Genomic DNA, 19,918 nt, shown 5'->3' with positions numbered 1-19,918 from the left:
TTTCAAAGTATTCCACAAATCCAGACTCACATGTAATGGGTAACTGCTTAGAATACTTAATGCTACACAAATATCTAGTCTGGAACCTATCATGGCATACGGCAATGACCCTAATTTTCTAAATCTTTTCTGAATGTCTCCATTTTCAGATTTTTCTTGTTTAAACACAATGTGCTCAAAATTTTCCTCTACGGGAGTCGACACAGATTTACGTTCAAGCACACCAAAAACTTCTACTACTTTTTCAAGACGGGTACTTTGACAAATAGTAATAGTTTCTGCCATTTAATTTTGAACAATATTCATTTCAAAGAGTACCCACTCAGTCCTAAATCCTTCATTGTAAAGTTACCTTCATTTTGAAGTTTCACTTAATAACAACTTTATCGTATATTTCACTCTGAGAAGCTGAAACGACCAGCAGACTGTCAATGTATGTTTTATTGCTATTTTCGTTATAGGAAAGTTCCTGTGCAATGTAAATACTTTTGGATCAAAGAAGATCACTCACCAAAGAGCAGAAGTGCTGAGCTGGCGATAGGCATACACAAAAGAAAGAAAACTTGCTAGCTTTCGCAGTTATCCATTGATGAGTTAGAGTATAAAACACACACACACACACACACACACACACACACACACACACACACACACACACACACACATCTATGCCCCAACATGGAGCCAGCTGGACTAACAGAGTCACATATCGACTGTGCTGCAAACTCTGCACAGCTATTTATGTTGGTATGACTACCAACCAGTTGCCCACCAGGATGAACGGCCACCGTCAAATTGCTGTCAAGAAAATTTGATCATCCAGTAGCACAGCATGCAGCTAAACACAACACGCTCAATTTCAATAGCTGCCTCACAGCCTGAGTCATCTGGATCCTTCCCTCCACCACAAGCCTCTCTGAACTATGCAGCTATGAAGTTACCCTTACAACACATCCTCCGCCACAGTAATCACCCTAGCCTCAATCTCAGGTAACCCACTGTCCCCCCCCCCCCCCATCCTGTCACCCCCTTCCAATACACCTTCAGCATGTGCCACTTCTCACCAGCACTACGATTGTGCCAGCCGATATACCTGCCACCTGTCCCTCCCGCATTCCTAGCTGACAAACCAGCCGCCTCCCTCCGAGCCATTAGCCACCCACCCTCCCGTCCTTCTCCCTGCCTCTCACCTCCCTCTCCATCCACTCACCTCACTTGACACTACCCCTACCACAATCAATCCGCCTGGTGAAAAACATCACTGACATTGATGGTCTATCCTGCACCATGTAGGGGTGTGTGTGTGTGTGGGGGGGGGGGGGGGGGGGCGGTGGGGGGGGGGGGGGCGGGCGGGGGCGGGGAGGGGGGGTTTATGGGCTGGTTTTATACTCTAATCATCATAGGATAACTGCAAAAGCTAGCAAGATTTCCTTCTTTAGCATGTGCCTATCGCCACCTCAATGCCTCTGCTTTTTGCTATTTTCACCTTTATATACAAACAATATTAAAAATCACTTCTTACACATCCTAAGCCAGTTATTACTGTGTGGAACTGAACATTCAAATATTTCGGTGAGTCCTTTAAACTATACAGAACCTTTCTAAGCTCAGAAACTTTACCATTCATTTTATTGCAAAATCCAATAGGTAATTTAACATACAAATCTCCAACTACCTCTCCATACAGAAAAGCATTGCAAATGCCCAGTGATAGATAAGAAATTTATTCCTACAACAAAAAAAACAGAAAAAGGTTCTCTGAAGCTAATTCTGTTACTGGACTGTATATTTCTGAATAAATAAATCTTCATTGGAAACATTCAGCTACAACACAAGCTTCATAAGAAACAACATTATCTTTCTCACCACTTTTTTTAACCTAAAAACATACTTTGTGTCAATAACATTACAATCATTTGGCTTACATACATAATCTCCTGTATTATTTTCTTCCAGAACTTGCAGCTCTCTTGCTGTGGCATCTTTCTGATTTTCAGCATTGTTACAAGACATCATTTCAGTGTAGACAGTGGGGGTCAGCAACATTCACTGCTGTCAACAGGCCCAGGTCATAACTCTCAAGTAATTTGGATATTGAATATTCCTCTTTGGTCTCAGATTGTATGGCCTCTCACCTAGTTTCTCCTCTGCATTCTTAAAAGAGTCTTCTTTGTTTTCTCTGTCTTCACTGATTTCTTGTTGTTCTTTAAGCTGACTTCTATTTTCTTCCACAACCTCAATCCTGATTTCTACTTCTTTCTAACCATCTGATTCTGAAAATTTATCCAAGTTCTCTTCTTCACAACAAACTGTATCTGATTCTATTACACAACAAACAGTATCTCATTCTATTACAGGGAAACCAGTTTTCTTCTTCCTTTCAGATACTGCTGGCGGGAAGAAAACTAAATCTCGATGCACCACAATTGTCTTTATGGAAGATATGAATATTCTGTACACCTTCCCATCATTATCATAATCCATAAATAAACCTATTTTATTTTGGGGCCTAGTTTAAATTTCTTTTCTTTGGGTAAACAGACACAAAAACACCAAATATTTTCAAATCGTCTATGTATATCTCTCTGTCATAAAAGGCTTCAAAATGAGTTTTAGCTCCTACAGGACTTGAAGCAGTTCAATTTAGTATTATCATTTCTTAGAACTTGAATTTTTAGGCCGGTTTCTCTCTCAGTTTTTGCAATAAAGTTCTTCATCAAACCTTTGACCTCATCCTTTTGTTTCATAAAGAATACTTTGCAATAACCTGGGTAGTCGTCCTTCGAAAGCAAAAAATATGTCACTCCTCCAAGTCAATGCGTCTACATTGATCCACAGACATTTCCATGAACCAGTTCAAGGCAGGCATTAGCTCCTGATGGACTGATGGGGAAAGGCAAGTGATGATGTTTACCTGCCAGATACTCTTCACAAGCGACAAAGTCAGCAATGAAGCCACTCCTTTACATAAAAATAACTCTCTCACATGCGTAATGCTCTGGCGGCACAATTTTTTATGCAACTGCCACACACTCAAGCTTTCAATACGTTTAGGCAAATTTAACAGACGAAATTTCTTAACTCACATGCAGTATCAATATTGAGCAGTGAGAAGTCTCTAGTTTGTTAATAGTGCATTTGTTAGAGAGCATTTTATCTGTGCATGTCAAAAAAACCATTGACAGTACTTATTGTGTTCCGTTTAAGGAAAAAACATACAATAAATTTTATTCACACATTTGGATAATGCATGAACTTCACTTTTACTGTTCATGAATTCACACTGTTCCTTGTTTGATACTAAACACATACCTTTGTCCAACACAGTTCCTCCTGAAAGCAGATTGAATTTCGGTTCAGACACATAAAGCACTCTACAAGGTAATGTTTTGATAAACTAAACCCCACTCCGTGCATACAGTTCCGTAGCACCACACTAATCACATCAAGAAGTTTCCCATCAACCACAGCAACCTGCAAGGAGCTTCACACACAGTCCAGTTTCTTATTCTTAAACAAGTCTCTCCTATTCCACATGTGCTCACTAACACCTGTATCCACAAACCAATTATCATCTGGGTCAACTCACTGACTTACAACATGAGCCTTTTTGCCTTCCTTGTACTTCAACAATCTGCAATCTCACATCAAAAGACCCCTTTCCTTACAATACTTGCAGCTTCTCATTTCTCTCTCACTTTATTTTTACATTGTATTACAGAAGTAGTTGAATGTTTGCCACGGACTCTCTCTCACGCATAGTTTTCAGTTCAGCCCCCACGTCAGCTGACATTTTACACGAGAGTAGGTGACTGAGTTGCATTACCTTCATCCACATCAGAATAAGTTCCTGCACCTCTGAGTCCTTTTCCAGCCATGTCTTTGCCTCACCTTCTTTCTCATTGGAGGCTTAATAGCTACACCACTGACAATATCTACAAAGCCTTTTCCTCTGAATATCACTTCAATTTTGAATTTCCACACTGTCCACTTGTCCCCTCCAGACAACTTAAGCACTCATGCACAGACTGTTCCACCATGTCACACCTACAGTATGCCAGTAACGAAAAATTTGCTGTTACTCACGATGCCACCAAAAGGCTATGCCATTATCTGAAAAACAGACTTATGCACTTGGGCCCAAAACCTGTAATCAGTGGCAGTAAATTAAACTTGATAATAAGTCTGTCATTTAAATATGTAATAGCTTATAACTCAATAGTGGATGACAATGACGCATATAGAAAACAAATAAAAATAAAAAGTGTCAGAACAGAAATGAGTGCAAAACGAAAAGGCCACCTTAAAACAACATTAATACCACTGTAACAGTTAACTTTCATACACCAGGTGCAAACACTAAGTTGATCTGGTATAAGGAAATCAGTTGTACTTTTGACAAGGAGTTCAAATGTACACCGTAAGAACAGGACAAAACTTTTATATACAACATTGGAATTATTTGACAATCATATGATAAAGACGCAGCCAATGGTCCAAAAATGAATGAATTCATTCAAAAGTAGTCATCACTAAGGAATATGTTTGCAACTGTGAGAGAAAATTAATTAAATAATATTACATTTGTCCTACGCTAACGTTTTGTAATTTGTGACTATAGCTAATTTTGCTTAATTTGCAAGCTCCTAACAGGATCAGCATAATGCCATAGATGTATTTCAAAACCCACCGTACCATATGGTAAGTAATATACAACAGTGTATTATAGGATCTAACCCAGTGGGCAGTGAGGACGGTACAGCAGCTAGAAAGGAATGTAGCATAATCAGTACTTGGAGAACCTGTACTGATTCTAAAAGAAGAGATGATGATGATGACGACCAGAGTGACTGCCACTGAAACTGGGTTAGAAAAAAGATAATTTACTGCAGAAAATCCTGAACGGAATGTAACAATATTATGAAAAGGAAAGTTGCTACTCACCATATATATTGTTATAATTTACTGTAGAAAAGGCAGATGAACTTTATGGACTGGCTCATGTTTCTTATGCTGTATTGTAAAACACTTTGCCAAAAAGGCAATTGGTTAGGGCAGCAAAAATGGTTAAGTTTGTATAATGAGTACAGTTAATTTATGAAATTCAGAATTTCGTCAGCGTGGAACACAACTTCAGCTGTAATAGTAGGCAACATGTGCAGCTGCACACTGTCAGTGTCACACCCCACTGCAGGTAGTTTGCTATTGTCATTTATAAATTCTTGACCCCTCTCTTCTCAGTTGTTCCCCATTAGAATTAGAACATTACATATCAACTGTAGTGGTGCAACAAAATTACATAAAGACCAAAACATACATCACAGAAAAACGTAAACAGAAATACAGTAAACCAAAATTGAGATTACAGAAAAATCAAAACCGAAAACAATAAAAACCTGGAAGTTCTCTACTGCTTTCCTGTGGTCTATCTCATTGCAGAATAAAACATGCAAGTTAGGTAAACACATACATACCTTTCCACTTCCACTGTTTGAACAACCCACTTCGGTGACTTGTTACAAGTACCTCATTATCTGAACTAAGTGTCAGAGCTGTAATGGGATCCTCATCTTCATCCTCTACTGACTCTCCAATAATGGATACAACACGACAATCCTCAACATTTAGAACATTTACGGAGCCACTGCTCTGACACAAAAGCTGCTTGCCATCAGATGTCCACTGGAATACAAATAATTAACAATGAACATTCACGAAGTAGTATGTAATGTATTTGGACTTGTCAACATAAGAAATTGAATGGAACACTTTAAACAAATTTAAAAATATCATCGAATCTCTGTATTTTCTTATACCTCCTTCATCCAGGACAAAAAATGGAAATAGCATAAAGAAAGGGGAAAATGAATGAAGGTCATAGGGAAGGAAAAAAGTACCAACTCTGGAACTGACACCATGCAAAGCAGTGAGCCAGGCTTAACAGTAGAGTAACACAAAAGACAAAAATTCCACAGAACTATTAATAAATATGTACAGGGCTATTACAAATGATTGAAGCGATTTCATAAATTCACTGTAGCTCCATTCACTGACATATGGTCACGACACACTACGTAGAAAAACTCATAAAGTTTTGTTCGGCTGAAGCCGCACTTCAGGTTTCTACCGCCAGAGCGCTCGAGAACGCAGTGAGACAAAATGGCGACAGGAGCCGAGAAAGCGTATGTCGTGCTTGAAATGCACTCAAATCAGTCAGTCATAACATTGCAACGACATTTCAGGACGAAGTTCAACAAAGATCCATCAACTGCTAACTCCATTCGGCGATGGTACGCGCAGTTTAAAGCTTCTGGATGCCTCTGTAAGGGGAAATCAACGGGTCGGCCTGCAGTGAGCGAAGAAACGGTTGAACGCGTGCGGGCAAGTTTCACGCGTAGCCCGCGGAAGTCGACGAATAAAGCAAGCAGGGAGCTAAACGTACCGCAGCCGACGGTTTGGAAAATCTTACGGAAAAGGCTGAAGCAGAAGCCTTACCGTTTACAATTGCTACAAGCCCTGACACCCGATGACAAAGTCAAAGGCTTTGAATTTTCGGCGCGGTTGCAACAGCTCATGGAAGAGGATGCGTTCAGTGCGAAACTTGTTTTCAGTGATGAAGCAACATTTTTTCTTAATGGTGAAGTGAACAGACACAATGTGCGAATCTGGGCGGTAGAGAATCCTCACGCATTCATGCAGCAAATTCTCAATTCACCAAAAGTTAACGTGTTTTGTGCAATATCACGGTTTAAAGTTTTCGGCCCCTTTTTATTCTGCAAAAAAACGTTACAGGACACGTGTATCTGGACATGCTGGAAAATTGGCTCATGCCATAACTGGAGACCGACAGTGCCGACTTCATCTTTCAACAGGATGATGTTCGGCATTTCTTAAACAGGAGATTGGAAAACCGATGGATCAGTCGTGGTTGAGATCATGATCAGCAATTCATGTCATGGCCTCCACGCTCTCCCGACTTAACCCCATGCGATTTCTTTCTGTGGGGTTATGTGAAAGATTCAGTGTTTAAACCTCCTCTACCAAGAAACGTGCCAGAACTGCGAGCTCGCATCAACGATGCTTTCGAACTCATTGATGGGGACATGCTGCGCCGAGTGTGGGAGGAACTTGATTATCGGCTTGATGTCTGCCGAATCACTAAAGGGGCACATATCGAACATTTGTGAATGCCTAAAAAAAACTTTTTGAGTTTTTGTATGTGTGTGCAAAGCATTGTGAAAATATCTCAAATAATAAAGTTATTGTAGAGCTGTGAAATCGCTTCAATCATTTGTAATAACCCTGTATAGTAGTCAGTAGGTTAGAGATTACAGTTGGACTCTGAAGAAACAACAAGCCTCATATACAGATACAGAAACAACACAGGGAGACTATAAAGGTTACACAGAGTTCTGAACAAGGGGACAAAAAAAAAAATACAGTACACTTTCACTAATCCAACCTTCCTTTGCACATATTGGTGCCTGATTAGAAGAAGTTCCAGATTACTAAGAGTCACTGACATTTAGTTTAAACACACAGGTACTATACTTTATTAAATCCAAAGACAGAGTCATTCACATAGAAAACTTAGTCCTCCAATGTGTACACATAAAGAAGTATCACTCACTATAAAACATCCCGAATTTTTAGTTGTTGCAATGATGACACATGATGGCGGCTTTATCTCACAACCACTTTACAATCACTAAATTGGTGTGACGTGTATTTGGTTGTTGCATAATGTACTCCAAGAAGACATCTACAGCTTTAGAACCAGCAGTGCGAGAAATCTTCATGCTTTCTGCTCCTATGCCTTCTTCTTCACTGTTACAGTTTCATTTATCTCACAGTTTTCCTCATTCAGCCACTTACCAACACAATCTTCAGCATGATAAAATCTTGCCAGGTGATCAACTGAGTGACAGCATTGTCTTGTCGCAATGTTTCAATGAATTCATACCCGTCACCTTCAGGCGAAGTGTTGGGATGCTGTGTTCTGCATATATGTATAGCTGCTGGACTGATGACCTCTTCTTTTTGCAGGCCAACCACCCATCTCCAGACGAGGGTGCTATGTTCATAGTGGGGGTATTCAGTGTGGCCGGTTGTGGGACAATGCAGCACGGCCCTGGTCCAGGCACTGAGTCCTGGTGTCTGTCCATTCTGTCAATGGACACCACCGCCTTCAGGACAGAGCATTCCTGTAGTATTTTCATAACTGCAGTATCCCACACTTTGTGAAGTGGAAATTCACTATCCCAATACCTACACTGGTGACCAAAATTAAACCAACAAATGGAAATTTTGCAAGGCTGCATTTATTATGGCACAAAACAGTATGAACAGGTGACAGTAAAGTAGTAGCAATGTAAATAATACAGAACATAATCAACTGCAACATGCATAATGATAGACAAAAATGCTCTTCATTTTTTTCCAACAACAGATTTGCACACACATTCTGACAATTGGTTAATGTGCTTAGTATGGGGTGTGACCACATTTGGCACCAATACAGATCTGACAATGATGAGACATGCTGTGAATGATGTCATTAATCTCATGTTGAGCCAATAATGCCCTTTCTTCCTGCAGAGCTGCTCACAAGTCTTAGAGAGTGGTTGGTGAATGCTGAAATGATGCAACCCATCTCCTTAGTACATGCCAGACATGCTTTATGGGATTAAAATCAGGAGAGCAAGCAGGCCATGCCATGCGTGCAACATCTTCTGTTTCCAAAAAAACACCAACCATCCACGCTCTATTAAATGATAATTAATCGAAACCTTCAGCTGCCGACAAGTGTTGTTGATATACCTCAATGGGGACAGCTGAAAATGTGTGCCCCGACCGGGACTCGAACCCGCGATCTCCTGCTTACATGGCAGACACTCTATCCATCTGAACCACCGAGGGCACAGAGGATAGCACGACTGCAGGGACTTATCCCCAGCACGCTTCCCATGAGACCCACATTCCCAACTGTCCACAATCTACATTCGTAATGTATTTGCCCATTCACTCATTACTCGCGCCAACTAAGGTGACGATTCCCTTAAGAATTCAGGCAAAGTGTGTGCATTCGCACTGAAGAAGGTCAATGGCCGGGTAGCCTTTAACTATATTCTCACATAGAAGAAGGTGTGATTAGATGAAAAACGAACACTAATTTCACTTAACAAAGGTTTATTCAGCACTTGCACATGCAAGAGTGCAGAGTGAACTGCCTCCCGCCAGAACACATACAGTATAAAGGGTGTTACAAAAAGGTACAGCCAAACTTTCAGGAAACATTCCTCACACACAAATAAAGATGAGATGTTATGTGGACATGAGTCTGGAAATGCTTAATTTTCATGTTAGAGCTCATTTTAGTTTCGTCAGTATGTACTGTACTTCCTCAATTCACCGCTAGTTGGCCCAATTGAAGGAAGGTAATGTTGACTTCCTTGCTTGTGTTGACATGCGACTCATTGCTCTACAGTACAGGCATTGTTGATGATGTCTTGATTGGGCCCCATGTTCTTCCACCTACGCTCAATGGAGCACGTTATCACGATTTCATACGGGATACTCTACCTGTGCTGCTAGAACATGTGCCTTTACAAGTACGACACAACATGTGGTTCATGCACGATGGAGCTCCTGCACATTTCAGTCAAAGTGTTCGTACGCTTCTCAACAACAGATTCGGTGACCGATGGATTGGTAGAGGCGGACCAATTCCATGGCCTCCACGCTCTCCTGACCTCAACCCTCTTGACTTTCATTTATGGGGGCATTTGAAAGCTCTTGCCTACACAACCCCGTTTCCAAATGTAGAGACTCTTCGTGCTCGTATTGTGGACGGCTGTGATACAATATGCCATTCTCCAGGGCTGCATCAGGGCATTAGGATTCCATGCGACGGAAGGTGGATGATGTATCCTCGCTAACGGAGGACATTTTGAACATTTCCTGTAACAAAGTGTTTGAAGTTGCGCTGGTACGTTCTGTTGCTGTGCGTTTCCATTCCATGGTTAATGTGATTTGAAGAGAAGTAATAAAATAAGCTCTAACATGGAAAGTAAGCGTCTCCAGACACATGTCCACATAACATATTTTCTTTCTTTGCGTGTGAGGAATGTTTCCTGAAAGTTTGGCCGTACCTTTTTGTAACACCCTGTATATACAGCTACAGAACATTCCAGTACAATGAATCTTGACATTTGTGGACACTTCTAGAATGTACTCCAACCGAATATAGAAATTAAAGTGGTACAATCCAGGTGAGTTTCGAACTCACAACCCTCCATTCAACAGCTTAGTATCATAACCACTATACCACGCTACTACTCAGCCTCTTCTGCAACATTGCTCCCTCCTTAAGAGAACAGCGTCTCGGTGTTACGTCGTCCTAGTCCAGGAATGAGTCATCGGTCCTACATACTCTGACTCCTGATGACTGATGCTCGCCCTGGCGGTGATCTTCTTAGAACTTCTTTTGCCGCTACACTCTTCGTCACCTTTCCACTTGCTGCCTGTCGCCGGAGCTTTGAATTTAGCCTGGGTGGCAGGATTCTTGTAGGACTTCATTCGAAGTACGTGGACCATATCTCTGATCTTGCGTCAGGGTCGAAATCTTCAACTTCATAAGTTACATCAGACAACTGTCTTACAACCTTATAAGGTCCAAAGTAGCGCCTGAGGAGCTTCTCAGAGAGACCAACTTTCCGAACAGGAGTGAAGATCCAGACGAGGTCACCAGGCTGGTAGACAACAGGGCGGTGGCTCGCGTCAAACCTTGGGTGATCATTTTCTTAAGCCTTCAGCGTGCGGAGTCGATCTAACTGCCGAGTTTCCTCAGGTCTGGTTAACACCTGGCCGATGTAGTTGGCGTTTACGTCATCAGGATGTAACAGAAACACAGTGTCCACCGTCATAGTCGCCTCACGCCCATGCACCAGGAAAAATGGTGTAAATCCTGTGGTGTCTTGTTTGGCGATGTTGTAGGCAAACATCACGAAAGGTAGCACCTCATCCCAGTTGCTCTGTTCAACACTGACGAACATTGATAGTATGTCGGCCAAGGTCTTATTAAGGCGTTCAGTAAGCTCATTAGTTTGTGGATGGTAGGTAGTCATCATGTGACAAGTAATGTTGCACCGACGGTTTGTCTCTGTCACAAAATTCGATTGAAAAATTTTCCCTCGATCCGTAATTAACGACCTTGGGGCACCGTGTTTTAATACAATGTCTTCCACGATGAATTTGGCTACCTCGGATGTTTTCATGGCTTTTGTAATGGCATAGCGTGTCAGATAATCAGTGCAAACAATAATCCATCTATTGCCGCTAGCAGAAGTTGGAAATTGTCCGAGGAGGTCAATCCCAACATGCCGGTAAGGTGTTTCGGCTGGTGAAATTGTTATGAGTCGGACAGGTGGTTTCTGAGGAACTGCCTTTCTCCTCTGGCACTCTTTACAGTGTGACGCATAGTGACGGACACTCCTAATAAACCTGGCCAGAAAAATCTCTTGCGGATTCTATCGTAAGTCTTAATAAATCCTAGATGTCTGGCCTCAGGTGTGCCATGGAATTTCTGTCTAACATCTAAGTGCATGTGTTTAGGAATCACTGGTAGCCACCTCTTTCCAAATGGATCAAAGTTTTTCTTGCAAAGTAATCCATTAACTATCTTAAATTGTCCTTTCACATCCTCTGACCGATCTAAGGCAAGCATAATTTGAGATATCTTGGCGTCCTCCTTCTGCTCAGCAGAGGTCCTGGAGTCCAGCGAGACAGTCACTATCTTCATCAAAGTCTTGATGGTCTTGCATAGGGTTTCTTGAGAGACAGTCGGCATCTTGGTGTTTTCTTCCACTTCTGTACACTATGGTAATGTCATACTCTTGAAGATGTAGTGCCCATCTGGTAAGTCATCCAGTTGGAGCCTTAAGAACTGTCAACCAACAATGTGAATGATGGTCTGTAACAACTGTGAATGGCCTTCCCTTGAGATACTGTCAAAATTTCACATGGCCCAGATCACGGCAAGACATCCTCTTTCTGTGGTTGAGACTTTCGGCTTTTGTAAGTGTCCTAGAAGCATAGGCTATAACCTCCTCTTTTCCATCCAAAATTTGCACCAGAACAGCACCAAGCCCATACCCACTGGCATCTGTGTGTAGTTCTGTAGGTGCTCTCTCATCGTACAGACCAAGGACAGGGTCAGTCGTCAGAGCTTTTTGCAGCACATCGAAAGAATGTTGTTGAGCACCACCCCAGATCAGCTTTTAACAACTCTTGGAGTGGCCTGGCTTTGATACAAAAGTCTTTGATAAAACGACGGTAATAAGAACATAATCTGAGGAAGCTTCTCACATATCTAATACTTTTAGGAATAGGAAATTCTGTTATAGATCTCACCTTTTCTGGGTCTGGACGCACACCTTCATTTGACACAAGGTGTCCAAGTATTTTGATTTCTTTTGTTCCAAAGAGACATTTTCTTGGATTAAGTTTCAGTCTGCCTTGTTGGAAACACTTAAGAATGACCCTCAGTCTTTTTATATGTTCATAAAATGTCTCTGAGAGCACTATAATCTCATCTAAATAACAAAGACACATCGTCCACTTCAGGTGACGTAGAAGATTATCCATCATCCATTCAAAAGTTGCTGGTGCATTACACAAACTGAACAGCATTACCTTAAACTCATACAGGCCCTCAGGGGTGATGAATGCAGTTTTCTCACGATCAGCCTCATCTATTTCGATTTGCCAGTATCCCGAGTACATGTCCATGGTTGAGAAAAACTTAGCCCCCTTCAGACAATCTAGAGTATCGCCAATTCATGGAAGAGGGTAAACGTCCTGCCAACTGTCATCCTTCCTCCTGATGAGGACCACTGGTGATGACCATGGGCTCTGCAAAGGCTGAATAATGTCATTCATCATCATTTTCTCTACCCCGTCGCAAATTAATCAACGTTCCGTTGCTGTCACACAGTATGCTTTCTGGCTTATTGGTTGATGGTCTCCAGTGCTAATCGGCTGCTTCACCATCGATTTGTCTAATGTGCTCTTCACCTGTGGATCAAAGCATTTAGAGACCTCTTGAAGAATGGCAAGTAGCTTCTTCTGTTGTTCCTTGGTGAGTTCTGGTGATAGTCGAGCTAGAAGATCTTGTCTCATAGTGGTAACACTAATTTCGCCCACAGACTCGGCATGGGAGGTTTCTCAGATGTTCTTCAATTAACGGCTCAGCTGCTGCTACGCACATGCATCTTGGAAGGATCTGCAGTTCTCAGCAATAGTTAACTATCCACAATTCACCGAATCCATTCTTAAACGAGACAACAGAGGCTGGGATGACCAAGTTATTCTTCAGTGGTATGCTTCTCTCACATTCCACTACAAGATCCATGGGTTGATGCATAACACGTGACAGTTATCTTTCTAGTGCTGACTGCAGGAATGATCACTTCATCCAGCACACATAGTCTGAACACACTCGGATGTGCATCTTTCCATCCACAGTATCTCATCTCGTCTAGCATAATCTTCGCATGACCACAATCAATAATTGCCTGAGAAGCTTTCAAAAAGCCCCATCCGAGAATGACGTCATGACCATACTCTTGTACGACGATGCAGTCTAAGGGCTGTGTATGGCCACTTATACCCACACGAATGGTACATCTTCCTGTAGGTTTTACATATTTCCCATTAGCCATCTTCAGCAGAGAGGTTTTGCTATCGATGAATACGGTTTTCTGCAACTGGCGACGATACTTCTCCGAAATGACTGACTGTGATGCTCCAGAGTCTACAAGAGCATGGGCTGATCGGCCATCCATGAGGATACCGATGTAGTTTCCTACCATTTTTGTAGTGATCAGCGGCAGACGATCTTTCTCTTCGGAGGCCTCACCTCCAAGGAAGGTCGCACCCTTTAGTCTTCCAGGTTGTGGTGGCTGGTGATCAGCTAGAGCTTCTAAACAGCGATGCAGACCTTGATCAGCTGTTGGGGAGCGTCCTCTACAGCGGCTAGCTTGCGGCGATGGTGACCTATGTCGTCCTCCACCCACATCTTTTTGTTCATCTTCGTCGTCCCGGAGTTGGCATCGGCTAAGATCAGTCTGCTGTCTTCTGGCACGGGTGCCATCAAATATCCGCCGCCTTTCTCGACAATAGTGCACCACACGTCCCGGTCATCCACAGTAGAAACATACTGGTTGGTTATCCTGGGTCCTCCAGACGCCAGTCTTCCTTGGTACCCAAACAGGTTCCTCATGCAGCATTGTAGGAACCTAACTCTGCCTGGGTCTTGACTTTTTCATCGTTTTAGAGGGAAATGAAGAACGAGAGATTGGGTTCAATGTCTGTTCCACTTCCTCCCTTATGACCTCTTGAAGCGTCTCCGTTTTTTGCTCGCCGTGCAATCCGAGTGCCTTCTGAACTTCCTCTCGCACAGAGAATACTTGTGAAATCAGTTGCTTCCTCCATCACAGACATTGATACGACGTTTGGAAGCCGTTCAAACTTCTTGCATGTAATTCTTTTTTGATGCATTGTCTCGATACACTGGCACCATTTTATGAAGTTGTCTGCTGTCAAAACCTCCTTCAGGAGTAGGGCCTGATACATGTCCTCAGCAACACCCTTCATGATATGTGCAAACTTATGCCCCTCCTCCATTCTAGGATCCACTATTTTACACAGCTCCGAGACGTCTTTAATGTAGGATGCTGTAGTTTCTCCTGGGCACTGTGTCTTGCACTTTAATTTATGTTCAGCCTTGCACTTCTGTCGTGTGTCGCCGAAATACTTGCACAGTTCCGCATGGAATATTTCCCAGCTTGTGAACTTCTCCTCGTTATTCTCATACCATTGCTTGGCAGTGCCCTCCAAGTAGAAAAATACGTTAGCCAAACACACGGTGTCATCTCATTTGTTAAATTTGGCTATACGCTCATATACCTTTAACCACTTGTCTGGATCTTGGCCATCATCACCAGAGAACCTGGAAGGACGTCTCATGTGGTGGCACACAGTTGCTGTCATCGTAACGTCCTCTTCTTGTTCTGTCTCCGATAGATTGCAATCTGTTGAATATGACTCAAACTCTGTCGTGACCTGATGGGACCCACTGTGTTGTCGATAATGTGCACTATCACAAGTTCCAATACACAGTGTCTCCACCCCAGAATAATGACACGTAGAAGAAGGTGTGATTAGATGAATGACGAACACTAACTCCACTTAACGAAGGTTTATCAGCACTTGCACATACAAGAGCACGGAGCAGACTGCCTCCGGCCAGAACACATACAGTATATATACAGCTACAGAACATTCCAGTACAACGAGTCTTGACATCTGTGAACACTTCTAGAATGTACTCGAATCTAATACAGAAATTAAAATGGTACAATCCAGGTGAGTTTCGAACTCACGACCCTACATTCAACAGTTTAGTATCACAACCACTACACCACACTACTGCTCAGACTCTTCTGCGACAATATGAAGATAGTAATTGTTTCGAAAGAACTGATACCAATAATGACAAAGCAGCTCCTCTAGAAAGAAATGATAATTAATCAAAACCCTCAGCTGCCGACAGGTGGTGTTGATATATCTCAATGGAGACAGCTGAAAATGTGTGCCCCGACCAGGACTCGAACCTGGGATCTCCTGCTTACATGGCACACGCTCTATCCATCTGAGCCACCGAGGGCACAGAGGGAAGCGTGACTGCAAGGACTTAAGCCCTGCACGCTTCCTGTGAGACCCACATTCCCAACTGTCCACAACCTACATTCGTAATGTTCCTACAGGATATTTGCCCATTCACTCATTACTTGCGCCAACTAAGGTGACAATTTCCGTAAGAGTTCAGGCAAAGTGTTCGCATTCGCACAGAAGAAGGTCAATGGTTGGGTAGCCTTTAACTATATGAAGATAGTAATTGTTCCGAAAGAACAGATACCAGTGATGATCATGCAGCTTCTCTAATCCTTAGGAACATCACAAATGTAGGTTGTGGGCAGTTGGGAATGTGGATCTCATGGGAAGTGTGCAGGGGATAAGTCCCTGCAGTCACGCTATCCTGTATGCCCTCGGTGGCTCATATGGATAGAGCGTCTGCCATGAAAGCAGGAGATCCCGGGTTCGAGTCCCTGTCGGGGCACACATTTTCAGCTGTCCCCACTGAGGTATATCAACAACACCTGTCGGCAGCTGGTTTCGATTAATTATCATTACTTTCTAGAGAAGCTGCATGGTCATCATTAGTATCTGTTCTATTTATTTATTTTACTTATTTATTTATTGTTCCGTGGGACCACATTAAGGAGAAGTCTCCTTGGTCATGGACCGAGTCAATACATGAAATTATAACACGATTGTAGAAACAGATAAAATGAAATATAAGAAACATATTCAGTTGTAGATTGTAGAAACAGATAAAATGAAATATAAGAAACATATTCAGGTGACACATCGTTAGTTTAAATAAAGAAAATCAAGAATGTAACACTGGAATTTGCTAAATTTTTTAGCTCTTCCGGGAGTTCCTCGACAGAATAGAAGGAGTGAGCCATGAGGAAACTCTTCAGTTTAGACTTAAAAGAGTTTGGGCTACTGCTAAGATTTTTGAGTTCTTGTGGTAGCTTATTGAAAATGGTTGCAGCAGAATACTGCACTCCTTTCTGCACAAGAGTCAAGGAAGTGCATTCTACATGCAGATTTGATTTCTGCCTAGTATTAACTGAGTGAAAGCTGCTAACTCTTGGGAATAAGCTAATATTGCTAACAACAAACGACATTAAAGAAAATATATACTGTGAGGGCAATGTCAAAATTCCCAGACTATTGAATAGGGGTCGACAAGAGGTTTTCGAACTTACACCACACATAGCTCGAACAGCCCGTTTTTGAGCCAAAAATACCCTTTTTGAATCAGAAGAATTACCCCAAAAAATAATACCATATGACATAAGCGTATGAAAATAGACTACTTTTCGTGTTGAAATGTCACTTATTTCAGATACTGTTCTAATGGTAAATAAAGCGGCATTTAGTTTCTGAACAAGATCCTGAACATGGGCTTTACACAACAGCTTACTATCTATCCGAATGCCTAGGAACTTGAACTGTTCCGTCTCGCTTATAACATGCCCATTCTGTCTGATTAAAATATCAGTTCTTGTTGAATTGTGAGTTAGAAACTGTAAAAACTGAGTCTTACTGTGATTTAGCATCAAATTATTTTCCACAAGCCACGAACTTATTTCACGAACTACATTATTTGATAATGTTTCAATATTACACACAAGATCCTTCACTACCAAGCTGGTGTTATCAGCAAACAGAAATATTTTTGAATCACGTGTAATACTAGAAGGCATATCATTTATGTAAATAAGAAACAGCAGTGGCCCCAGCACCGATCCTTGGGGAACACCCCATTTAACAGAGCCCCATTGGGACTGAACATCATTACCACTCTCAATATTGCGGAGAACTACCTTCTGCTTTCTGTTCTTAAAGTAAGAGGCGAACATTACTCCATAATGTTCCAACTTCTGCAGTAATATTTTGTGGTCAACACAGTCCAAAGCCTTCGTTAAATCAAAGAAAACACCTACCGTTCGCAACCTTTTATTTAATCCGTCCAAAACCTCACAGAGAAAAGAGACTATAGCATTTTCAGTTGTTAAGCCATTTCTAAAATCAAACTGTAAATTTGACAGCAAATTATGTGAATTTAAATGCTGCAGTAACCTTGTATATACAACCCTCTCGATAACTTTAGCAAACACCGATGGCATAGAAATAGGTCTATAATTAACAACATTATCCCTGTCTCCCTTTTTATAAAGTGGCTTCACTACCAAGTACTTTAATCGGCCAGGAAACCGACCACTCCTAAAGGAAAAGTTACAGATATGGCTAAGTACTGGGCTAACATACATGGAACAATACTTCAGTACTCTGCTAGATACCCCGTCATATCCATGAGAGTTCTTGGTCTTTAGTGATTTAATTATTAACTCAATCTCCCTCTTGTCAGTATCATGGAGGAGCATTTCAGGTAACAGTCTCGGAACACTTTTTTCTAAGAGCGCTATATGATTCCCTGTTGGGACTAGGTTTCTATTTAGTTCACCTGCTATATTCAGAAAGTGATTATTAAATACTGTACATATATGCGACTTATCAGTAACATGGACATTCCCACTACGCACTGATTCTATATCCTCAACCTGTCTCTGCAGACCAGCCACTTCCTTTACGACTGGCCATATGGTTTTAATTTTACCTGAGACTTAGCTATTCTATCTGCATACCACATACTTTTTGCCTTCTTAATAACTTTTTTAAGCACCTTACAATACTGTTTGTAATGGGCTACTGCATTTAGATTGTGACTGTTTCTAATGTTTTGATATAGTTGCCACTTTGTTCTACAAGATATTCTTATACCTTTAGTCAGCCATCCAGGCTGCCTGTTTGTGCTAGTACCCTGTTTTGAACGTTCTAACGGAAAGCAACTTTCAAAGAGCACGAGAAAAGTCTTGAGGACAGCATTATATTTATCGTCTACTGTAGCAGCACTATAAACATCTTGCCACTCTTGTTCCTTGATAAGGTTTACAAAAGTCTCTCCAGCAACTGGATCAGCTTTCCTAAAAAGTTGGTAACTATATTTAACATGTGTTGCAGCACAAAAATCTTTTAGACTTAAAATTTGTGCATCATGATCTGAAAGGCCATTCACCACTTTGCTAACAGAATGCTATTCTAGTAATGACGAATGAACAAAAATATTGTCTATGGTTGTTCTACTGTTCTCTTGCACTCTCGTTGGAAAGAATACGGTTTGCATAAGATTATATGAATTAAGGAGGTCTACCAGCATCCTTTTCCTGTTCTTTCGGAACAGTTTCTATCTTCATATAGTTAAAGGCTACCCAGCCATGGACCTTCTTCTGTGCGAATGCACACACTTTGCCCGAACTCTCACAGGAATCGTCACCTTAGTTGGCATGAATTATGAGTGAATGGGAAAATATCCTTTAGGAACATTACGATTGTAGGTTGTGGCCAGTTGGGAACGTGGATCTCACGGGAAGCATTCATGGGTAAGTCCCTGCAATCGCGCTATGCTCTGTGCCCTTGATGGCTAAGATGGATAGAGCGTCTGCCATTAAGCAGGATATCCTGGGTTCGAGTCCCAGTCAGGGCACACATTTTCATCTGTCCCCATTGAGGTATATCAACAACCGCTGTCGGCAACTGACAGTTTCGGTTAATTATCATTTCTTTCTAGAGAAGCTGCATGGTCATCACTGGTATCTGTTCTTTCGGAACAGTTACTATCTTCACATGCTCTATGATGTCGACCATTATCGTCCAATACGAGTCTGGGCCCACAGCACCTCACAACATGCAAGAGATCCCAAAATCTCCTCACAGTACCTGACAGCAGTTAAATCTTGATGATTAAGCCATACAATTTCATGAATAGGTGTTAAAGTGCTCAACACAATCCCTACCCACACCATTAGGAATCCTCATCAATATCAATTTCTTACCACAATGTTTGGGTCCCAAAATCATGTTCCACGTGCCCCCCAGATGCGTATGTGTTGAGAATTACTCTCTAGGCCAAATCGTGACTCATCAGTGAAAAGAACATTGGCCCTCACTTCGACCTTCCAGGTGGCACATTGATGGCTCCACTCTAGATGTTCCCTTCTGTAAAGACACGCCAAAGGTAAACAGACAGCAGGTCTCCAACAATAAAGGCCATTCTGCTGAAGCCTTCTGTACACCATTTGTTTTGGTACAACACGTCCAGGGGATGATGCCAGTTGCTGTGCACTACTAAGGAGGTACGGTCATGCTCTTACAGCCAAATAAT

General features: G+C 41.9%; 1 protein-coding gene across 1 annotated transcript in view; it reads right to left on the bottom strand.

The window, feature by feature from the left end:
* Nucleotides 1–19,918, bottom strand: part of LOC124776667 (transducin beta-like protein 3) — a 177,072-nt gene that overhangs the window by 137,212 nt on the left and 19,942 nt on the right. Inside the window, exon 3 of the mRNA XM_047251768.1 lies at nucleotides 5,475–5,682. Within this exon, the coding sequence (XP_047107724.1) occupies nucleotides 5,475–5,682 (208 nt within the window). The remainder of the gene's footprint in view (nucleotides 1–5,474; nucleotides 5,683–19,918) is intronic.

The sequence above is a fragment of the Schistocerca piceifrons genome, chromosome 2 (assembly GCF_021461385.2).
Source record: "Schistocerca piceifrons isolate TAMUIC-IGC-003096 chromosome 2, iqSchPice1.1, whole genome shotgun sequence".
NCBI lineage: Eukaryota > Metazoa > Arthropoda > Insecta > Orthoptera > Acrididae > Schistocerca > Schistocerca piceifrons.
The sequence above is the reverse complement of the archived record's forward strand: the minus strand, read 5'-3'. Positions and strand labels throughout refer to the sequence as shown.